This window comes from Ictalurus furcatus, chromosome 14 (genome assembly GCF_023375685.1).
Source record: "Ictalurus furcatus strain D&B chromosome 14, Billie_1.0, whole genome shotgun sequence".
Classification (NCBI taxonomy): Eukaryota; Metazoa; Chordata; class Actinopteri; order Siluriformes; family Ictaluridae; genus Ictalurus; species Ictalurus furcatus.
This window is the reverse complement of record NC_071268.1, coordinates 16,793,530-16,816,777: the sequence shown is the minus strand read 5'-3', so window position 1 is coordinate 16,816,777 and position 23,248 is coordinate 16,793,530. Positions and strand designations below refer to the sequence as shown.

Here is a 23,248-nt window from a genome sequence, read left to right as displayed (position 1 = left end):
ATAATGGCCTCCTCATATGGATTTTGCTCAGTAGTGGCTTTTTGGTTGGGCTCACTGTAATTGCCCTGAATCTCCTCAGGCCTAAATGGCAACCTAGTGAACTTTCCAAAAGCATAAATAATTATGTTATTGTTTCAGGAATTAGCAATCTACTGTAAAATTTCTGGGAATGATTTACTTCAGCCTTGTTACATGACAGATTGAAATATGTTAAACATGTTTATGCTGTCCATTTTGTGTTTCCTTCTCAGTGCCATCCTAGTGGCTGTCTTATTGATTTATGCTTGCAAATGGGAGTGATCATGGTGTTAAAACAGATTTGGAATAACTTCATGGAGCTGGGCTACCCGTGAGTATTGTGTTTGAGTAGAGGCTTTGTTTATTCACATGCTTTATTTTGCTCACTGTATGTGTTCACTGACCTCTCTGTTACTCTAGATTTAGGGGGGCGTTGTTTTGTTTTTGGTAAAAGTGTTTTGTTTGTACAGTTATTCAAGATGAAAAAAGGAATGGGTTTATTTTTTTTGGTTTGTTTTGCTTTTAAAGAACGAGTTTAGTTTGACGTGGCATGGGGGGAGTGTGTCTGAGCAGTGATAGGATGCAGGAAGGGAGTGTGTTTTCAGTTCCAGGTTTCATGGTTGAATGAGTTTTGCTTGTACTGCAGTTCTGAAGCAAATGGCCATGTCATGAAATACAGTCACACTACAGCACTGCTCTCCTGCTGTGTCCTACCAGGAGTGGGACATAGAAACTACTATGATTAGAAACAATGTTAAAAATAAATGCAGTCATTTACAGTTCCTATTATCCATAGATTGTTAAAGATTTGGGCCATGACCCTAACCTAGTTGTTTATTAGTTGTTTATTTCATTGTGCATGGAATAACTGGTTTAACTGACCAGGTATGTCTTAATATGTAAACAAATGTATATATCTATTTTACAATTTAAAAAAATAAAATTAAAAAGAATCCCAAGAAGTTAAAACTGTACTGAGTGTCTGTACTGAGTGTCAAGATGTTTACAAATAAGAAATCTAAACTGAAGCTGTTGAGTATATGAAAGTGGTTGGACCCTGTTATAAAGAAAAGGTATTAGCAAACAAGTTATTGGTTGATATTTATATCAAACATTTATTCAATCAGGGCCTAAATATCTTGTTTGTATACATTTCTTTGTCTTCCTGTTTGTTTTCTAAGGGAGAGCAAACTTTTACACTAAATAGTATTTTGTTTAATCAAAGGCATACAATGTACAGTATAGTAACCTGCTTTTTATCATTCATCAATGTGAAAATTATGGTGATTAGTATTTATGTTTGAGTATTATGTGTTCATTTTTAAGGTTCAGGCATACTGTATTTTGTTACTTCAGGCTGTTACAGAACTGGTGGTCTCGGCGGAAGATGAGACGAGCAGGAGAACAGAATAACGTGGAAAGCAAAGTACAGCTGCCTCAATGGGACAAAGACTGGAACCTACAGCCCATGAATGCCCATGGCCTGGTGGATGAGTACCTAGAGATGGGTGAGTGCTGCTGACAAAACAGGACTTTCTGCTCTTTCTTACACGCTGTATCCACAAATAAGCTATTAACAGCTTTAGTGAAACAATAGAAATCTCCTGAACAAAACAGTGTTGTTGAATGTATAACCTTAAGGAACACGTTGTTGGGATTACAGTGGGCCTCATTTATCAATTTTTAAGTAAAGTTGTGTGTAAATGTTTTTCTAGGCCAAACCACACTAAACATTTCTGACAGATGTGCAGAAGTTTTATTTATGCTGATTTATTGTCTACTTGTCTGTGTATGTTGATGAATGACAATCACCTGTAAAGTGTAACGCATGTGCACACCACTGCTCATTTGCATTTAGTGATGCACACTAAACTCCATAAAAGAAAAGCTCACTGAGAGATGAAAGCGTGAAAGGAGGGCAAAACGGAAAAAGAGAATGTTTCAGAGGCAGAAGTGGAAATTATTTTGTCTCATGGTGTGGAGCACCTGAAAAGAATCAAATCTGCAGACAAATTACAGAGAAGGTGAATTAGATTGGATATGATAATGATATCCACACTGTATCCAGGTGATCAGTGGTGTCTCACACTGATGCATTCTTCAGCCTGTTGCACACTTCAGCCTCTTTTGCCCCAATGCACCCTCCCTAATGCCATGTTGGAAAAGCTGGAGGCCTGTGTAGTAAAAAATACCTGATGTATTCAGGATGTCCAATGCACTTGGCACACTAGGGAGCACACAGCGCATTGCAAATAGAGACATAATAGATGAGATCAGTGCTGGCTCTAATGTGCTTTCTTTATTTATTATTGTTTTCCCCATTTTTTATATTTCTCCTAATTAATACCATTAATATGCAATGTCTGTTCACAAACTTTTACAATAAGTTTACACTAGCGGGTCTCTCTATATGTAAATTTACATTAACAGCTCTCAAAGGATACACATTTATTCCAAACTAACATGAACACAAAATTTCTTTTGTAAATGTTCCTACGAACCATTTACAAATACACTTGTTCATATCTAGCTTGATAAATGAGGCCCAGTGGTCAGGCAGTACTGCTATAATCACATGGCACCTCTGTGCAGTGCTCCAGTTTGGTTTCACCACCATCTTTGTGGCGGCATTTCCTTTGGCCCCTCTGCTGGCTCTGCTCAACAACATCATCGAGATCAGACTGGATGCATACAAATTTGTGACACAGTGGAGGAGACCCATGCCAGCCAGAGCGACTGATATTGGTCAGTGTTCAGCCTCTCAGTCAAGCTTTTGACTACAGCATCAGAACAGCTCAGTTTGTTTGATTTTATTGTCGTGTTTATATGCAACAATTTTATGGTTGGGAATTATTGTCACTGTGAGTTGCCATAGGCATCATTCTTTGGTATCAGATTAGGTTTCTTTTGTTGTGACATAACATTAGTATGATGAGACGGTCATGTTGCCTGCTACATTTAATTTAATTTTCTTCAGTGACCATAAAAAAAACATAAAAACAGAGTAAGAATTTAGGAATATATTAATTAGTGTGATAAAATACTACACTTTCATACTTGAGTTCATTAAAACATTTCTTTCTCTAAAGAAATTTTGGCAGTAATTTATTAGATGTTTACATCAGAAGACTATATGATTATTATTATTATTATTATTATTATTATTATTATTATTCATTACAACCGTTATGATTGCATTGTTATGATTTTGCATGCATGCATGTGCAGTCAGTGTATAATTCATTCATTCAATCTTCAGAAGCTGCTTTATCCTGGTCAGGGTCATGGCAGATACAGATCATATTTTAGTAACAGTGATCACAAGTCAGGAGAATTCACCCTAGATGGAACATCAGTCCATTGCAGGCCACATATTCACACCTAGGGGCAATTTAGCATAACCAATCCACCTACTGTATCTGCATGTTTTTGGAGAGAGGGAGGAAACCAGAGAACGTGGAGCTATCTCACAGCTCCATGGTTCGATCCTGAGCTCAGGTTACTGTCTGTCTGGGTTTTATATGTTCTTCCTGTGTCCTTGTGGGTTTTCTCCTGATTGTCTGGTTTCCTCCCTCCACCCAAAAACATGCTAGAAGGTGGATTTACTAGTCTAAATTGCCCCTGTTTGTGTGTGTGTGTGTGTGTGTGTGTGTGCATGCATGGTGCCCTGTGTTGGACTGGTATTTTGTCTGGGATATATTCCCACTTCATACCAAGTGATCCACCACAACCTGACCAGAATAAATCAGTCAGTGGAGATGAATGAATGAATGAATGAATGAATGAGAACTATGCAGGTCATGTTAAAGTCTGCAACAGTTGAAAATTTGCCAGGAAATGGGAGCATGAACATACTGCCTTCCTGCACCATGACAAGGATGGTGAGGGAGGCAAAGAAAGACCCCAAAGATTACAGTTTAAGATTTTTACAGTGTGGGGGTATGAAAATCAGTTAGACCAAATGTTAAGTGTATATATACCCTTTTAGTCAATACTATGTGCTACCTCCTTTTGCCAAGATTACAGCTCTGTCTTCTTCTATAATGCCTGATAAGGTTGGAGAATACATGGCAAGGGATCTGAGACCAGATCCTTCAAATTTCCAGGTCCATGCTGGTGGACTCTCCTCTTCAGTTTACCCTACAGGTTTTCTATGGGTTTCAAGTCAGGGGACTGGGTTGGCCATGGCAGGACCTTGATTTTGTGGCCAGTAAACCATTTTTGTGTTGATTTTGATGTATGTTTTGGATCATTGTCCTGCTGGAAGATCCAACTATGGCCCATTTTAAGCTTTCTGGCAGAGGCAGTAAGGTTTTCATTTAATATCTGTTGATATTTGATAAAGTCCATGATGCCATGCATCCTAACAAAATGTCCAGGTCCTCTGGCAGAAAACCAGCCCCAAAACATTAAAGAGCCACCACCATATTTAACCATGGGGATGAGGTACTTTTCCATATGGCTACCTCTCTGTGTGCGCCAAAACCCCCTCTGGTGTTTATTGCCAAAAAACTCTATTTTGGTTTCATCTGACCATAGAACCCGACCCCATTTGAAGTTCCAGTAGTGTCTGACAAACTGAAGACAATGGAGTTTGTTTTTGGATGAGAGTAGAGGCTTTTTTTTAACCCTTCCAAACTTGTGGTGGTGTAGGCGACTTCGGATTGTAATTTTGGAGACTTTCTGACCCCAAGACGCAACTAACTTCAGCAATTCTCCATCTGTGATCCCTGGAGTTTTTTTGGCCACTCGAACCATCCTCTTCACAGTGCACTGAGACAATATAGACATACGTCCAATTCCAGGTTGATTCATATCATTTCCTGGAACTTCTTAATTATTACTCTGATTGTGGAAATTGGCATTTTCAATGCTTGTGCTATTTTCTTAAAGCCACTTCCCATTTTGTGAAGCTCAACAACCTTTTGCCGCACATCACAGCTATATTCTTGGGTCTTACCCATTGTTATGAATGAAAATATGTTTTTTCTCACATGAATTCATAGGCGTGCCAATAATTGTTGCACACCTATATTTAACAAAGTATATATGTGTGTGTAAATATACACACACACACACACACACACACACACACATATATATATATATATATATATATATATATATGTTTAAGCTCATTATCACTCAGTGCATTCATAATATACACAAATATTTTCTAAATTTTACGTTAAAAGTTTTGAAATCTTTGCTCAGTTCTATGCTTTTTGTTACATGTAGTCATATAATTTGACTACTCTTTCCTCTCTGCTCAGGAATCTGGCATGGTATCCTAGAGGGCATTGGTGTGGTGGCTGTCATTACAAATGCATTTGTCATTGCCATCACATCTGACTACATTCCTCGGTTTGTCTATGCCTTTAAATATGGGCCCTGCGTGGACAAAGGCTACCACCATGACCAGTAAGAATATGCCTTTAGTCTGTTTTTGCACATAACATATGTTGTAAGTGGGGGTATGGTGGCATTTCCAAATTGTTTGTAGTGTGTGTGTGCGCGATTGTGCCCTGCGATGGGTTGGCAACCTGTTCCTGGTATAGGCTCCAGGCTCCCCTGTGACCCTGTGTAGGATAACCGGTACGGAAAATGGATGGATGGATGGATATTTTCTAAGTATAGATCACTAGTGAAGTAAAGAAAAGATTTTTGAATGATTAAACTGGGACTATTCTTGAAATTAAGATAGTGTGAGGACAGTTCAGCATTGTCATACTCATTCAGAGTTTAAGCATGGTCTTCTGAAATTGTACAAACTATAATTATTGTGTGTGTGTGTGTGTGTGTGTGTGTGTGTGTGTGTGTGTCTGCAGATGCCTGAGAGGATATATGAACAGTAGTCTGTCTGTATTTGACATGGGAGAACCAAAGAACGGAAGTCAGTATGAAACACGACACTGCAGGTACAAATATAAGTGACGTTTATATGCATGAAAGACTGGTATAAATCTATTTGTATAGCTGGAGGTAAATGCCCTGGGCTTTCTGTTCATCTCTGTAGGTATCGAGACTACAGAGCTCCACCATGGAGCTCAAAGCCGTATGAGTTCACCCTGCAGTTCTGGCATGTGCTCGCCGCCAGACTGGCCTTCATCATCGTTTTTGAAGTGGGTCAAATACAAATGAAAAACAGTATTTGAAAAACTTTCTATTTCAAATACATGCCCGTGTCTATATGTGATCATGTTCTGTTCTTGCTGTCCTCAGCACCTGGTGTTTGGCATTAAGACCTTCATTGCTCATTTGATCCCGGACATGCCTAAAGACCTGTGTGAACGCATGCGCAGGGAGAAGTACCTCATGCAGGAGATGATGTATGAAGCAGAGTTGGAGCACCTACAGAAGGAGAGGAAGAAAAATGGCAAGCGTTATCACCATGAGTGGCCTTAGCTGTGCCTAACAGATGGACATATCAAATGCACATCCATGCACACACCAATAAATAAATGCTAGAGCACATAGGAATACAGGCACAGTGGAGGACCGTGCAGGAACTGCAAAATATTTGCATTTACTCATGCATGCATGTCCATGCCACAGCTTTGGATGGCTAAGCTTTACTCAACAAGTCCTCAACACATGCTACCCACTTTGATTGCTGGTTTTCTTTGCTGGTGAATCAGATAGTGAGGCTCAAGCTCTTTGAAGAACATTTGCTCTTGAGTGGACAGTCCTGCTCCACACCAAAGAGCTCCTTCCTTGACTCTTGCCTAAGGCCTTCCCATCATCTTCTGGCTGAACATCAGAGTCCTGGATGAGATTTTGCTTTTATCCTCTCTTATGCCACCCCTGCTGTATTTTGCCTCTGCTGGCTTTGCTCAATTCTGAACCGTCATTTGTTTGTTTGTATGTTTTTCAAAAGGGAACAGGATGCAATTGTATTGTTTACTATGCAGAAGAAGGGCTTTGGAGTTTGTCCTCAATCTACACACCTTCGTCACTCTCCATAGCTCCTTCCTCTCTCGCTATTTTTCTCGTTTTCTCTGGCAGCTAATAAACCGCTATCAACTACACTCTATCTAAATATCTCTCTTTCAGTGAAGTGCAGTTTGGCCTTTGCTTTCATGCTTGGTGTTTGTAATATCAAGGACTGGCTTTATCCTGTTCGCTGCTCATCACAATTTCGTAAATTACTCTTCATAGAAAAATGACTTTTCAGGTAATGTGGATACCACGTTATGCAAAAGTACAGCAAATTGATGTAAACATTATGTACCATTCTAACTTAGCATGCAGATTCAACATTCTAAATCCAAAAAAAGGTTTGTGTTACTTTTATCCTCCAGTGTTTTGTAGATTTATTTGAAATGACTTGTTTATTTACTTGTCTTACGGTAGGATGTGTTCTGTGTATGCTAATAGGCAGATGCCTGGCGTGTTACAGGTTGTGTGTTGACTGGGACTGTGTTTTGCTGTGAGCTGAATGGAGATTCAGAATGTCTTTGTTCAAGGTGTGGTTTGTATGCTACAATGGTACATGGTACATTCATCTACAGCATGTGTATCTCCACAGGCCTGGTTCTTCATAAAATGCGGTAGATTACAGGATTTTTTAAATAGGTTTTAGTCATGATTGTAAGATAAGAACAAGCTTCAGTCACTCACAGCATCTGTATAGAAAGTATAGGCAGATGTACGACAGAAGGTAATATGTTTAAAACTAGGAGTGAGTAGCATTTGGTGAAACTTTACATAAACACGACAGTTTGGAAAAGTCTTCTTTTTTTATTTCATGCCAGTTATTGGATAGTAAGAACATCCCCAGGTATGTGTTGTGTGTGTTTATCCATTTATCCAAGGCTAGTCATTTCAAATACTATCATCAATATTATCAATACTATCATCTGTCTCAGCTACCTGTACTCAGTAGTCTCAGTAGTACATCCATTGCTATGTAGCCGACTGAACACAAGGGTTAATTACTTTTCTCCTCTCTGCTTTGCTTACAGTACACAGTAGCTTTATGTGTATGCCTGTATGTAAGTAACTGAGAGAAAGCAAGCAGGTGTGTCTTATAATGAATGCTGCTGTCACATATCTCACTCTTTATTTTGCCAGACCCCAAAGTGATGTATCTGTTCTCATCAGGCCCCTGTACGTCTCTGCAGGTGAAACCAAATTGATATCATTTTTACCTCCCTTATAATTAAATCTTTAATCTGCGTTCTGAAGTATATAACTTTGCACTTTTGCATGGACATACTGTATAAGACATAATCATACACCACTCAGAAGAAAGGAGCACTTTAAAAGCATGGATCGTTTCCCCATACCTCAACAAACAGAACAAGACAGTAAGATGACAAAGTCTCTGCAGTGAAAGCTAAAGTAAGGCTGAAAGTAAGCTAAAGTAAAGTATATGCTGTATTTTATTGTCGTTTATTTATTTAGTTATTTATTTATTTATGATTGGTTGATTAGAGACGGCAGTCATACACTGAAATAGAGTGTAGAGATCTGCCGATTTCAGGTGACAAACTGTTTCTGGTACCTTTGCCCAAAATGCAGCGTGTGATTTGTAACATGTCATTCTTTCGCCATGATGTATGTGGTAATCTATGCATGATCTCAGCCATGACGGCTGCAACTGTCTGGTGTTCTATTGAAAAACACGTGTGTGTTCTGGTGCCCTTTTACTGTGGAGTCTGCATGGAGTGCATTGCTTAGTCCAAGATTATCTGATCTGTGATCAGTTTGTTGTATTAGTGCACTACTGTCAATCATGTTCACTCTCAGTTTGACCATCTTGCACTGGAATTGGCCTAATCCTCTGAGAAATGATTTCCCAGAAGCCTGGTAAAGAATTATCTCAGTCCTCTAACAAAGGTTATTTGTTGATGAAACAATATTATCTATGATTGGATACACCTGACACAGGCACACTTAACAAAAAAGAGTTTTTGAGACAGTAAGTAAGTAAAGCATACAATACACCTTGAAGGTCCATATTTAAAATAGATTTATTTCATTAGGAACAAGAGCACTTGTTATTGTGACACAAACTTCAGTCGAATAAACAAAACTGGAGTGTCATTTCTTTTCAAATCAGGTATTCTATAAAAAGCAGTGGCTATGACATGACATTTTACATTGCTTACATTGCAAAATAATACTGATTGTAGTTATGAAAGAGTGTAATATCCTTTATGCATTAGTGAGATATGCACAATTGCAGTGACTCATGACGGGTAATATGTTAAACAGGCAATATGTGCTCACTCAATGAGTTAAAAGGATTAGATATATAATCACCTGCTGACCTCTCACCCCACCATATGAGCTGGTGATGTACCATGAGCCCAGTATGTACCATGCAGACTGTTTCAGTACAATAGCACATTCAGTGCATTCTGATTTGTACTTGATTAATATGATGACATAAACAATATCAACAGCGTGCTTTGTTTACACCATCCCTGTTTACATGTAAAAAAAAAAAAAAAAAAAGAAGAAGAAGAAAGAAACAAAAATAAAGAAAAAATGTACAAAACATCTGTAGAATAAATTTGTATATCACTTTTTTCTGTAATAAATCATTGACTGTATCTTTTAACTGGCATGGTTGGTGTTTTTTGATTGTTTGTTTATTTGTTTGTTTGTTCCCTGTATGGAATGGCATGTGTCGTGTTTTGTAGTTTAAGTAATGTAAAGTATTTTTTAAAACAAATTTTTTAAACTTATAGCTGTTTTGACAGAACATGGCCAGCTCTTTCTGGGACAAAAGCTGCATTAATGTAAGCCTCATCCTGTATCCTGTTACTCAGATTGCTTCCATTTATCTCACTTTTAATGTCCTGATCTGGCTGATTCTCCCACGCTGTTCCAAAATCCACACCATCCAATTCCTGGAAAAAAGAAAAGCAGTGAAAGAGTCAATTCTTCAAAGTGTGCGCACTCTGTTTTCTGTAATCAGTGGACATCAGGTGTCTCACCACTTTGTCCTCTGCATGATGGACGCCACACCAGCACATGGTCCTGCATTTCTCTGAGAAAAAGCAGAACAGGTCACACACTGGCCGAATCAGTCCAGGCTTCACCTCCCGTGGCTTATTGGGGCCTGCAAACAGACAACAGGCACTTCCAGTGAATAATGCTAAAACATCTGATGCAGATGCAATGTATAGCAAAAGCTCTTTTTTCCCTCTTGAGTCTCAAGTATTGTGTGCTTCACTTGACTGTTCTGAAATATACACAGTCTCAAACGGCTTTGTGTGCAAATGGGTATAACAGATAACTATGTAAAATTGCCATGTGACTCTCAGGGAAAGGCTAAGGTGAAATGCTTATGTGCGCTAGCAACCATCCCATCTCACCTGTTATCAGTGTGATGAGCAGGCCTCCTATAACTGTGGCCAGAAAACCCACTGCACTATAATACAGATAGGACATGGAGTACCAGGACTCAGCCAGCACAGATCTGCACATGACATGGGACAGCAGAGATTCATTTTACAGATTGCTGATAATAATAGTGATTCTTGTAATGACTTTAGTCTTTGACTAGCATGTTTTTTTTTTCCCCTTCACAGCATATTTTAAAACATTTTTTTTCCCAACCTAATTATCCAGTGCACTGCGGGTTTGTGTGTAATTACTAGATATAATAATTCTCACATGTTTCCCTGTACATTTTCTCTAAATTCAAATAAAACATATATCCAAGGGCAATAGGCATTTGAAATAAGTGACTATATAATGCGAATTAAAAATGAACAGTTACGATACAACAGACATGAGAGACATTTTTATCAAAACGTTCCAACACTGACGCAATAGAGTAAAAAGTCATTCCAGTTACTTAACAATCCGAATATTTCTCCAAGATCTTGTAGTATCTAATCAGGCAAAAACTATAGTCATAATGCATAACCACAAATTCTTTCCACTAGGAAAATAGACCCAACTCTGAAACAATTAATTACATAAAACCCTGTGTCAATTTACAAAGGCCACTGAATTTACTTCAATCCAATTCAATACCTTTGGCTAAAGAATTCATGAGAGCAGTTTAAGTAAATGGCTTTTCTGTTTTCTCAGTACAGGGAAACATCAAACTTCTTGACAGAGAATAGTAGAGTATTCCTGTAATAGGTTTTGATTAGCATATTCATCAGTTTACTGCTCTTGCCTTGTAGGCTTGTTGTAGTAGTAGAATATTATAAGCATTATGTATTATACCCTGTATCTGAGCTGGCTGTCTGAGTGACAGCTGTAACTGTGATGTTCAATAGGTTACAGCTCTCTGTGCTCAGAGGCAGGGGGCGAGTGCTGTTGGGGGAAGCAGGGTGGATGAAGGCTCCCAGTCCCACCCAAAAGGACAAAGAAATGCCCAGTATCAGACCTCCTATAGCCCCCTGAGGACAGATCACACAACATAGCATTGTACACTGAGCTACTGATGCTCTGCAATTACCCTGTGCATCTTTGAAAAGCTTTGCTTAATGTTCGGTCAAATGTCATACCTTTTTCTCAACGTTAAAACGTTTAATAAGTTGGATGTGCTGTGTGTTGATTAGGGATTTGCACTGACCATAGTATTAGTGAAAGGGAATAAAATTCCTAAAGAGAAGAGACCAAGCGTCGGCCCTCCACACATGCCATGGATACTGAGAGCAGCCTAGAGCAGAGAAAAGCAGACGTTACTCTGATTAAGGAATTAAATGAACAACAATAATGTTTTCATGTGTTTTGCATTCGGACTGTATCCTGAAAACATTTTAACTACATGCATGTAATCATGTATTTAAGAGTATGTTCAGTTAGCTAGTTTAACATTCAACAATTAGAAGAAGGGTACTAAATGGTACCTTTCCTTGTTGCAGGCAGCTTGCAACACTTTTGGACCATTAGTGTGTATCTTTTACCTTGTAAAGATTTATCCAAACTAATTATGGTCCATTTACAGTATGTATGTCAAATAATTTTTAAAGAGATACTATATCTATGTTTCCAGGTAAAAGATACATATTAAAGGTACAAAAGGTACCTTTACCAGTGACAAGGAAAGGTATGGTGTAGTATTGTACTATTTTTTCTGTGTGAACATATCCATCACATCAGTGCTGTCTGTAAACACAAACTCCATTTCCCAGAATCCTCTGCCACATAATGACCCACAAGACCACCTGATCTGTCACATGACAGTTATAGCATTCTCGTGCCCCCCCCAGTTCTAATCACACAAACCTGTTCTCAATCACTGTTTCACTACAAATGCTCACCACAAACCATTCATTCATTGTAAATTATCATTCCTGGCTAATCACTAGTGATGTTTATAAGCCTTAACTATTAAGAGCACAATGCTATTTAATTTTTTTAAATGAAAATTTGGTATTCATGGTGTATGTGCATTATGGCATATTGTAGTGGAAGGGGGTTTTAATTGCTAAATGTGGCATGTCTCTGATTAGCTGAATTGGTTTGTGTGATCAGAATTAAAGAAGCTGTTTTTTTCGCATTTACACCTGCATCTTTATCTAAACAATCCCGATCTGCAACCCTGATAAACAAGATGCATGAAATGACCAAATGTCAGTGGAGTTGATACAAGCAATGCAGTTTTTTGCTTAGTAAAACCTAAAATAAAGGAAATGTGTAGTAAAAGGGCAGTACAATATGTAAAGCTGCCTTTTCACCTGCAAAACTGCTCCCATGTTTGATGCTGCTACTGCCATGCTTGTACAGATCACTCCAAACATCACACCTGTAGGAGGGAACGCAATCACTGTCAGAGGTAAGCCTCCTGACCTCTCCCTGGTATGACTTGGGGACATGGACAATATTTCTCATCCAGCATATAGATTTCACCTTCCTATTATAAATCTGCTTCACGTCCCTCTGGAACAATACACAGACTCTTCATCACTGAGGTCATATTATCATTCCTATATTTTGTATTGCTTTTCCAGGAAAGTTTTATACAGCTGTAAACCATGTAATTCACACAGCAGATGAAAATAATAAGGTGCTCTATTCTAAACTATTTTATGATCTATAGGTATCACCACAAACAACTATCAGCTGAAGCAGGAAGGAAAATGTAAATATGATTTTAAAAATCATGGTTGTACTTACACAGGCCTTTGCTGATCCACATAGCTGCTCTGTTGGAGAGGTTTCTGAAACACTGGCTCACAAAGTCCTCATACGTCACTGTGGCCAGAGCGTTGATGCTGGCAGCCACTGTGCTGAAACCGACAAACAGCAGGAACTCATTTCTCGTTTCAGGATTATGAATGCTGTGCAATTTGATGTCTAAGTTAAAACAGAGATCAGACATCATATGCCATAGATCTTTGCTTAATCAGGAAAGAGCTAAATGTAAGATACATATAACTCTTTCTCATAGCATTTAATATGAAAAATGTTAGGCCAGCAGTTAATTTACCTGAGAGTGCCACTGAAAGCACAAGCCACATACAGCCCAGGCAGACCTGGAAAGTTGCCCAATACCTCCAGTACAAAGTATGGCATGAGCTGTAAAGATGATCACAGTTATGCAAACAACTGCTACTATTAGGCATAATTTTAGTCTAGCTCATGCATAAAAGAAACATAACAGTGTCACCTGGTCAGGAGCTGACACAAAGCCAGCTGTCCAGGGGTCACAACGGGAGTAGAACGTGTACATGATGAGTCCTGAGACCACACCACAGAACAAAATCAACAAGAGACCCAGCAGATTCAGATACAGAGCACTGACAGGGATAGAGAGAGAGAGAAAGAAAAGAATTCACTGTCATCTGTCAAACACTGACTGGTATACTTTTATTTATTTGTTTGTTTGTTTGTTTGTTTGTTTGTTTGTTTGTTTGTTTATTTATTTATTTAAATTCGTACCCAATATTTTCCCTAATTTAGTCTTGGCCAATTCCCACCCACCAGTCAGCACTTCCCTTTAATACAACAGCTACCAAAAGGTGGGGATCATGTGCTTCATGTGAAGTCATATGAAGCCAGCCAAACACACTCAGAGGAAACCGCACCCACTTCTACATGCAAGGGCTGACAGATACCCACTATTGGTTAGTGCTGCTGTGATTGATAGGGGAATGAGAGGGATGGCCAATTGCGTTCTCCACGACTCCCAATCGCAGATGGCTGTGGGAGCATTGAGATTTGAACTCAAGATCTCCAAAAGCTTTTCTGTTGTGCCGCTTAGGGACCTTGGTATCCAGTACTTTAATGATTCCACTATAGAGGAACTGACCAGCGAGCATGGGTCTCTGTCTTACAGGAAATACACCTCTGGATGGTGGACTGGTTTACACCATAGATGCCCAGCCATGTGAACATGCCCCCAACAGAGACTGTCCAGAATGTGTGACGTCTCAGAGGACTGAGGTCAAAGCTAGAAAATAACAGTACACACATTAGGGTTGACAAGTACATTTAAAAAGAGATTTGAATATGAATTACTTAAAAGTTTGAATTTTTAAAGCCTTTGATTATTCATGAGCTTATCATTTTAAAATGTATATAGTAGTGGTAGAACTACACTGCATTTCCAGTGTAGCATAAACATTAAATGTGAACACTCTTTAGCAAAAAAATAAATAAAAATTACATTTTTATCTTAAACTGCAATTTTACTGTTAATATTTTTTTTAAATTAAGACAGTGAACAATTGAATAGTATTTGAACAGTGAAATTTGTGCCAATAGTATTAGCACAGCTTATTGTGTAGACATAGTAATATCAACTGGTTAATTTCCATCAGTTAAATTGTTGTATTAAAATATAAATCATACATAAATGTTAGAGAGATGGGTGCTGTTGAAGACATTATCTCAATACATGCTTGCATGTAAGGTTAGGTGATACATACTCAAACACGTTTAGTCTCTGTCCAGCCTGTGCTGTCTCCCATACTACACTCATTCCTCCACTTTTATGTGTGCCCTGTACCAGCACAGTGAGAAATCCAGCCACCATCACCACCATCTGGAAGGCATCGGACCAAACTACAGCCTTTAGTCCTCCCTGAACCACACACAGACACCAAACACAGATGTAATCTGTTGGTTTTAAAGTTTTTCCAAGCAGTAATGTGGGTGCTTTCTTTAAAAAACCCTAATAAATTGTATACCTACCAGCTCCACCTACTCACCAGTGTACAGTAGAAGGTGCAGACAATTCCAGTAGCAAATATGGATCCCCAGAGATTAAACCCTGTCACTATGGGTAGTGTGTTTGGAAATATCAATAGAAGGTTGATTGAGTTAATAATTATGGTATTTTGCAAAAGGAAGATGACTATAAATGTAATTTTATTGCATAAATCTATCATTTGTGCTGTAAGTTCTACATCAACTTTACCTTGATTAAGAGCTAGAGCTGGAGCATACACCACTACTCCTGTGTACAAAATCTGTAAGGTGAAAAAAACAATGCTTTCAAGTCTAGCCTTGAAATGAATAATTGTTACTCCATATAAGCAAACAGCTTCCTGCTCACCGTTTGCACTGTGTAAATGACAGTAGTAGCTCTACGGACCACCTTAGAGAAGCGTAGCTCGAGATACTGTGAGGATGAAAGCACAGAAATCATGCTTTATATATATATATATATATATATATATATATATATATATATATATAGTGCTGTGACCATCTGTTTTTGTGTATTGTTTTGTGTAATGTTAAACATTGAAGTAAAATAGTTATCCAATACCAACTGGGCCTGTGTGAAAATCTTTTTGCTCCCGTAGTTACTGATTCCCCAACTCTATGAAACTGCATTCATAATGGGGTTCAGCTGGACTAGACGCAACCAGGCCTGATTACTGCAAACCATGTTCAATCAAATCAACACTTTAATAGAACTTTTTCAACAACATGAAGTTGGTTAAAAGGTCTTACCCAGTGTGCCAAAACTGAAAGAAAGTCCAGAAATGATGAGGAAGAAGGTGATTGAAATACATTAGTCTGGGAAGCGTTACAAAGCTATTTCAATGGCTCTGGGACTCCAAAGTACCACAGTGAGAGCCATTATCTCCAAATGGAAAAACTCTGCACAGTAGTGTACCTTCCCAGAAGTGGCCAAACTTCCAAAATTCCTCCAAGAGCACAGTAACTACTCATCCAGCAAGTCACAAAAGAGCCAAGGACAACATCAAAGGACCTACAGGCCTCTCTTGCATCAGTAAAGGTCACTGTCCATGACTCCACTATCAGAAAGACACTGGGCAAAAATGTCAGCAATGGAAGAGTGGCGAGGTGAAAACCATTGCTTTTTGGGAGAATGTTCTGTGGATTGATGAGTCGAAAGTTGAACTGTTTGGAAGACAGGGGTCCCATTACATCTGACACTGAATTCCACAAAAAGATCATCATACCTATGATCAAGCATGGTGGTGGAAGTCTGATGGTGTGGGGATGCTTTGCTGCTTCAGGGCCTGGGCAACTTGTAATAATTGAGGGAAACATGAATTCTGCTCTCTACCAGAAAATCCTAAAGGAGAATGTCTGGTCTTCAACCCATAAGTTGAATCTCAAGCGTAACTGTATTATGCAGCAAGACAATGATCCAAAGCATAGGAGTAAATCCACTTCTAAATAGCTCAAACAAAAAAAAAAAGCTAAATTAAAGTTTTGGATTATCCCACATTCTAAAAAACATTGGGTTAAAAACAACCCAAACTGGGTTAATTTTTTGCCCAACAGCTGGGTAAATATAGGACAGAACACATTTTGGGCTAAACTAACCCTTCAAGTTGGGTTGTTAATTTTAACCCAACTTGATGGGTTGTTTTTCAACCCAAAGTTTTGTTTCATTTTTACAAAAACACTGGGCTAATTTTATTTCATAAATGGGTTTTAAATACATAATATTATTTAAATAACTAATATTTTAAGTGATGTTATTAAATATTAAATATACTTATTTTACCCTTTGAAAATGTCAAATATACCACATTATAAACAAATATATGAACATGGCATCTCATTTATTTATACACAAAAATGTGTTCAGAAATGTATTGCTAGAGCTGCTAAAGTAGTTATATATATATATATATATATATATATATATATATATATATATATATATATATATATATTATACACACACACACACACACTTTTAAGTAAATGACTCAAATAAGTCATATATTTAAGAAGAAAACGTCAGATTTTGATCAAATGAGACGTTTAAAACATCCAAAAAACCGAGTAACCAACTTACGATCCAGTGGGTGTTACAAATAAGTAAGCCAAAGCTAATGAAGATAGCGGTGCATTTAATGTCATGTAAATTGGACTGTTATTGCACACGTTTGCTTTTTCTAATGTACAGTAATGGTTTTATGGATAAATATATTGATACAAACCTTGTTTCTCCAAATAAATTTAACAGTCTGTCTGTGTGAAAACCATCTGAGGCGAATTCAAACAGTCCAGGCTGAGTTGATTTGACCCAAGGAGCTGGGCTGAGGTGTCATGGTTGGGGAGGGGTGCATTGATTCAACTGTCAGTGAAAATGACCCAGCCACTAACCCAGCTGTTGGGTACACAAAACTACCCAAAAACTACCCAAGACTGAGCAAATAACCCAATTAAATGACAAAAGGTTCAACCCAGTGTTTGGGTAGAAAAAATAACTCAGCATTTTTTAGAGTGTAGTCAAAGTCCTGACGTGAACCAATTGAGAAGTTGTTGCAGGATGTTAAATGGGCAGTTCAGGCCCAAAACACCCTCCAATGTGGCTAAACTAAAGCAGTTCTTCAAAGAAGAGTGGGCCAAAATTCCACCACAGTGCTGTGAAAGACTGATCTCCAGTTATGGGAAGCGTTTGGTTGCAGTTATTGCTGCTAAATGTGGCACAACCAGATTTTAAGGGGGGCAATTAGTTTTTCACATGGGTGAAGGATAACTTTTTTCGCTTCAATTAAAAATAAAAACTGTATCGTGTGTTTACTCGGGTTTGTTTTATGTTGTATTTCATTGGAGGATCTAAAACTATTTAATATCAGGTATACACAAAAACAGAAGAAATCAGGAAATACACACACATACAATATAGACAACAGATTGAGTGAAAAGTAGAATCTTTTAAATATTTACATGAATTTAAGAGTTTCTTAGGATTTGCTATGTCCCCTTTTTGCTTTAATTACAGTGTGCACTCAAGCTGGCATGGACTCCATAGACGTTTGTCTTGAGCATGAAGATAACACTATTCAGTACCTGCATGGTGCATCGTAGGATATTTCATAGTTGTACCTCATATGTGCTGGTGATGCCTGACCGGTAGAACACAGGAAGATAGAGCTCTGCTGTCAAGATCACCATCAATGTGTAGGCAATGGCAAAGATAATAAATGTAGCCCCAAAGCGGTATACTTCTGAGGGAGTTCCAATAACAGTCACTGCTGACATGAAGCTGGCTGTGAGAGAGAGTGCCACTGGACCACAGGTCAGCTGCCGTCCGCCAACCAAGAATTCATTCGATGACACCTTTTTCCTCTCCTTTATGGCAAAGAAGACTCCAATACCAGAAGATACCAAAAACAGGCAAGCAAACACCACATAGTCCCATACTTGGAACATTGCCACAGCACCGTTTGGAAGTCCCATTGGAAATTAGTGATAATACACACTATTAAATGATTATAATAAGATTAGAAAATGTGTTCTGTCCGTATGCCCAGAAGTCTCGCACTTTGGTTGTGATTAGGACACTATGATCTGTGAATGATTTGAAGGATGTTTCTAGAAGGAAAAAAAATGCTGAGAGCAGGTATCAAAGTGCGGATGGCATGAAGAAATACATTAACCATTACCTTGTTTTCTTTTTTCCTGAGGTGTTAGTATTAATGTCTTTTCAAGTCAAATTAATCTACTTTGAAACAAATTAAAACAATGCTCTGCTTGTAGCCATGGTGTCACTACAGAGGAACTAACTTGAATCAGGGGTTAAATAATTTGTTATGTCAGTGGAGCATATGGTTTATTGTTATCACTTTCCATTTAATCGGTAATGTTTCTTAGTAACTTTTTGTAAATGTTTTCACAGAATTCACTTTACAACTTGTTGTTTATTCTGGCACTAAAATGGCTAAGTATGAGTTTATACAGTGCATACCAATGTATACAAATTATACAGAGAACTGACAATAAAATCACTTGAAGAAGCATCTGCAAACAATTTACTCTGTCTTAAATAAGCGACTCAATATTATTTCACCTCCTTTTTCCAAGGAAGGTCAAGAAGGAAAGATTTTTTCTTGTTGAATGGATGTTTTCTTTCTCTGAATGGCTCAAATGGATCAATTTGCCATATGAGCTATTGGCTCATATGGCAAAATGGGTCTACACAGCTAATGAAATGCTAATTTCCATTAGAATTAATTTCTTATGCTTGATGGAAGTAGCAATACCTCATCTTGCATTTCACATCATTGAACATTTTATTCCAACTCTTTAAAGGCACTCTGCTTCATTTTAATTAATTCACCTCAGTTAACACCAGAGGCTGTTTTAATTGGAACCTAATGGATTTTTTTCCCAATGGTTAGCATTTTACATTATAGTAGCAATCTACCTCACTTTAACAATCTATCTCTTTAACGGTTGTTAATGAGATAGCTGTCACGATTCCCCCTTGAAGCAGCGTGCTCTAAGCGCGAATGCGCGAGCACCTGCTTTGCCGTTGTTGACCGTAGTGACATCTGGACACATGTGTTTTGTTTATGTTTCTGTCATGTCTCCTCCCTGTTCTGTCATTGGCTGGGATTTCACGTGGGTCTGTATTGCTCTCAGCTGCTAGCAGTTTAGACACTGATTATGTCCGCATATATACCGCGCGCCTCCCAGCACATAACGCGGAAGATTAATAATACTTTAGAGTTAGTTAAGTTCGTAGCGTATTCATAGTCACGGTCCATGTTTAGAGTTAGTTTGCGCTGGATTATCCGCTTCCAGTCCCTCGTCATAGTTCGTTTCTTGTTTTGTTTATCGACCTAGATTCCTGTCTTGCCCCGTGTATGCCTGTTTGCCAATCGCCTGACCTCTTGCATGTTTGTGGATTACGTTTTGGATCACGTTTTGGATTTGTCTGCCTGTCTCTCTTTCCAATAAACAACCGTTCATACTGCACTTGCATCCGTCCTATCTCTGCTCCGTCACGATTCGTGACAGAATCTTCCGCCCAAACATGGATGCAGCAGGAGAACGGAGGAGACGCAGAACCCGGAAGTCGACGCCAACCGTCCCCGCTATGGACTCCGTCCACTTCCCACAATGGACATTTATGGAGCTTCCTGATCCATTTGACGGATTTTTCGGTGCCCCTGAATATTTTCTGGTAGACTGTCAATACTATTTCGCCAGCCTGTTAGACCCTAAGCCAGAGGAGAAGCAATGGCTCCGATTCATGTGGTCCCGGTTCTTTGGACCGGCCCATCAATGGGTGCAGCTCAAACTGGATAAGCACTGTAGGAACCTGGACGGTGTAGAACAGTTTGTGGGGGAATTCATGGTGCGATTCGGGAGTCCGGAGGCGAAGGACGAGCTAGAGCAACTTCTCAGGGGGGTAAGTCTGGCAGGTGAACCTGCCCTGCCGTTTACCTGCTACTACAAGCAACTTCATGCAGAGCTCAACTCTGAGATCCAGGTCAAGCCCCCAGTCCCTGAGATCCAGGTCAAGCCCCCAGTCCCTGAGATCCGGGTCAAGCCCCCAGTCCCTGAGATCCGGGTCAAGCCCCCAGTCCCTGAGGTCCAAGTCAAGCCCCCAGTCCCTGAGGTCCAAGTCAAGCCTCCAGGCTCTGAAGTCCAATTCAGGTCTCAAGTCTCTGAGGTCCAAGTCAAGTCTCATGTCCCTGAGCTCATGTTCAAGCCTGCTGATCCAGTTGACCAAGCTCTGCTAATATCTCAGCTTAATGACCAAATGCTGCTCACGCCCAAGTCTGCTGACACGCACAGCCAAGTTCCGCTCGCGCCACAGTCTGCTGACACGCACAGCCAAGTTCCGCTCGCGCCACAGTCTGCTGACACGCACAGCCAAGCTCCGCCCGCGCCCGAGTCTGCTGACACGGCCAGCCAAGCTCCGCCCGCGCCCGAGTCTGCTGACACGGCCAGCCAAGCTCCGCCCGCGCCCGAGTCTGCTGACACGGCCAGCCAAGCTCCGCCCGCGCCCAAGGTTCACCTGGTGACCTCAGAGCCTCAGCCTCCCTGTTCAGCTGAGGACGTCGCTCAGCCCGCCTGTTCAGCTGAGGACGTCGCTCAGCCCGCCTGTTCAGCTGAGGACGTCGCTCAGCCCGCCTGTTCAGCTGAGGACGTCGCTCAGCCCGCCTGTTCAGCTGAGGACGTCGCTCAGCCCGCCTGTTCAGCTGAGGACGTCGCTCAGCCCGCCTGTTCAGCTGAGGACGTCGCTCAGCCCGCCTGTTCAGCTGAGGTCGTCGCTCAGCCCGCCTGTTCAGCTGTGGTCGTCGCTCTGCCTTCATGCTCCGCCGAGGACTTCGCTCAGTCTGCCTGCCCTGCTGTGATCGTCGCTCTGCCTTCATGCTCCGCCGAGGACTTCGCTCAGCCTGCCTGCCCGGCTGTGGACGTCGCTCTGCCTTCATGCTCCGCCGAGGACTTCGCTCAGCCTGCCTGCCCGGCTGTGGATGTCGCTCTGCTTCCCTGCTACGCCGAGGACGTCGCTCCGCTTCCCTGCGCCACCAAGAACACCGTGCAGTTTCCTGGCTCTGCCTGGGACATTCAGTCCAGGCGGCCGGGTCCGCCAATTAAATGGGATGACTCATGGCACTCCAGGAGGAGTGCCTTTGGGGGGGGGGTTCTGTCACGATTCCCCCTTGAAGCAGCGTGCTCTAAGCGCGAATGCGCGAGCACCTGCTTTCCCGTTGTTGACCGTAGTGACATCAGGACACGTGTGTTTTGTCTATGTTTCTGTTATGTCTCCTCCCTGTTCTGTCATTGGCTGGGATTTCACGTGGGTCTGTATTGCTCTCAGCTGCTAGCAGTTTAGACGCTGATTATGTCCGCATATATACCGCGCGCCTCCCAGCACACAACGCGGAAGACTAATAATACTTTAGAGTTAGTTAAGTTCGTAGCGTATTCATAGTCACAGTCCATGTTTAGAGTTAGTTTGCGCTGGATTATCCGCTTCCAGTCCCTCGTCATAGTTCGTTTCTTGTTTTGTTTATCGACCTAGATTCCTGCCTTGCCCCGTGTATGCCTGTTTGCCAATCGCCTGACCGCTTGCATGTTTGTGGATTACGTTTCGGATCACGTTTTGGATTTGTCTGCCTGTCTCTCTTTCCAATAAACAACCGTTCATACTGCACTTGCATCCATCCTATCTCTGCTCCGTCACGATTCGTGACAATAGCTTGTTCAGTTTCCTACTGTAATTTAACAATCTACCTCATCTAACATTTGCTTTACTTTGGGGGTTGGGCAAAGGGTTATGGTAAAGTGGGATGTTTTGATGCTGTCCCAGTCTATCACATGATCACTCCGGTTTGTTGACTGTGGAGTGGTGGGATGCTTTATGTCCCAGTGTCCCAAGGTACCTTCATGCCTTTGTTACCTTCTGGCGCTCCCATTTAGTTATGCTGTCATAGTTAGAAATGTTCTCTCTCTCTCTCTCTCTCTCTCTCTCATATTATACATGTACTACTGCCTGATGGGATGCCAGAAGCTGCTCCTGACTCCCCTTGCCCTCCAGACCTGCCTGATACATTCTGGTGCTTTATGTTTGCTTGGAGATATCTGCACTTGTGAATCACTTTCTGCCGCTGAAGATGGCCCCACATGGATAACCGAAAGTACCACATGGATAGTTTGGCATGGATGGTCTCATTTGAACACCCTAAAGATTGCACTTAACAAAAACAGTTTATACCTAAGACCCACCTGTACTTCAGTGGATAATTTCACCTGAAACCTGTACCTAAAACACCTACAGTAATCATAAAGTCCCTGATGCTCACACTGAACATCCTTTTGAAACTAGTACTCTTTGACTAAATAGTATATCAATGTGAATTGGTGAATGTCAGTAGTATATCAATGTAAATGACTAATGACTTATAATTCCACAAAGGGTTCCATTTTGAGTCTGGTTTCTCTGACAATCATTACAGGGACATTGTCCTTGTCACCGTCACCTCTGACCTGCTCCTTAGGAAACAGAATCTACATCCAGATTTCTACGACACTGCTTTGTGCCAATGTTTGTTTTTAAAAGCATTCTACAGATCAA

At 40.3% G+C, this 23,248-nt stretch overlaps 2 protein-coding genes across 2 annotated transcripts in view; one reads left to right on the top strand and one right to left on the bottom strand.

Annotated features, from left to right (window-relative positions):
• Positions 1–6,601, top strand: part of ano3 (anoctamin 3) — a 59,498-nt gene extending 52,897 nt beyond the window's left edge. The window contains exons 20-26 of the mRNA XM_053641784.1: positions 252–349; positions 1,375–1,526; positions 2,611–2,763; positions 5,292–5,439; positions 5,847–5,936; positions 6,035–6,140; positions 6,241–6,601. Coding sequence (XP_053497759.1) covers positions 252–349; positions 1,375–1,526; positions 2,611–2,763; positions 5,292–5,439; positions 5,847–5,936; positions 6,035–6,140; positions 6,241–6,423 — 930 coding nt within the window. The 3' untranslated portion in view covers positions 6,424–6,601. The remainder of the gene's footprint in view (positions 1–251; positions 350–1,374; positions 1,527–2,610; positions 2,764–5,291; positions 5,440–5,846; positions 5,937–6,034; positions 6,141–6,240) is intronic.
• Positions 6,602–8,283: 1,682 nt separating this feature from the next.
• On the bottom strand, positions 8,284–18,808 carry slc5a12 (solute carrier family 5 member 12). The gene is made up of 15 exons (XM_053641777.1): positions 18,262–18,808; positions 15,494–15,559; positions 15,356–15,407; positions 15,147–15,214; positions 14,865–15,019; positions 14,246–14,386; positions 13,604–13,733; positions 13,424–13,512; positions 13,111–13,223; positions 12,672–12,739; positions 11,564–11,650; positions 11,212–11,387; positions 10,347–10,450; positions 9,966–10,090; positions 8,284–9,878 (listed from the first exon to the last, which is right to left on the bottom strand). Exons 1-15 carry the CDS (start codon positions 18,613–18,615, stop codon positions 9,711–9,713), a joined length of 1,896 nt encoding a protein of 631 aa, XP_053497752.1. The 5' UTR covers positions 18,616–18,808; the 3' UTR covers positions 8,284–9,710.
• Positions 18,809–23,248: the final 4,440 nt, after the last annotated feature.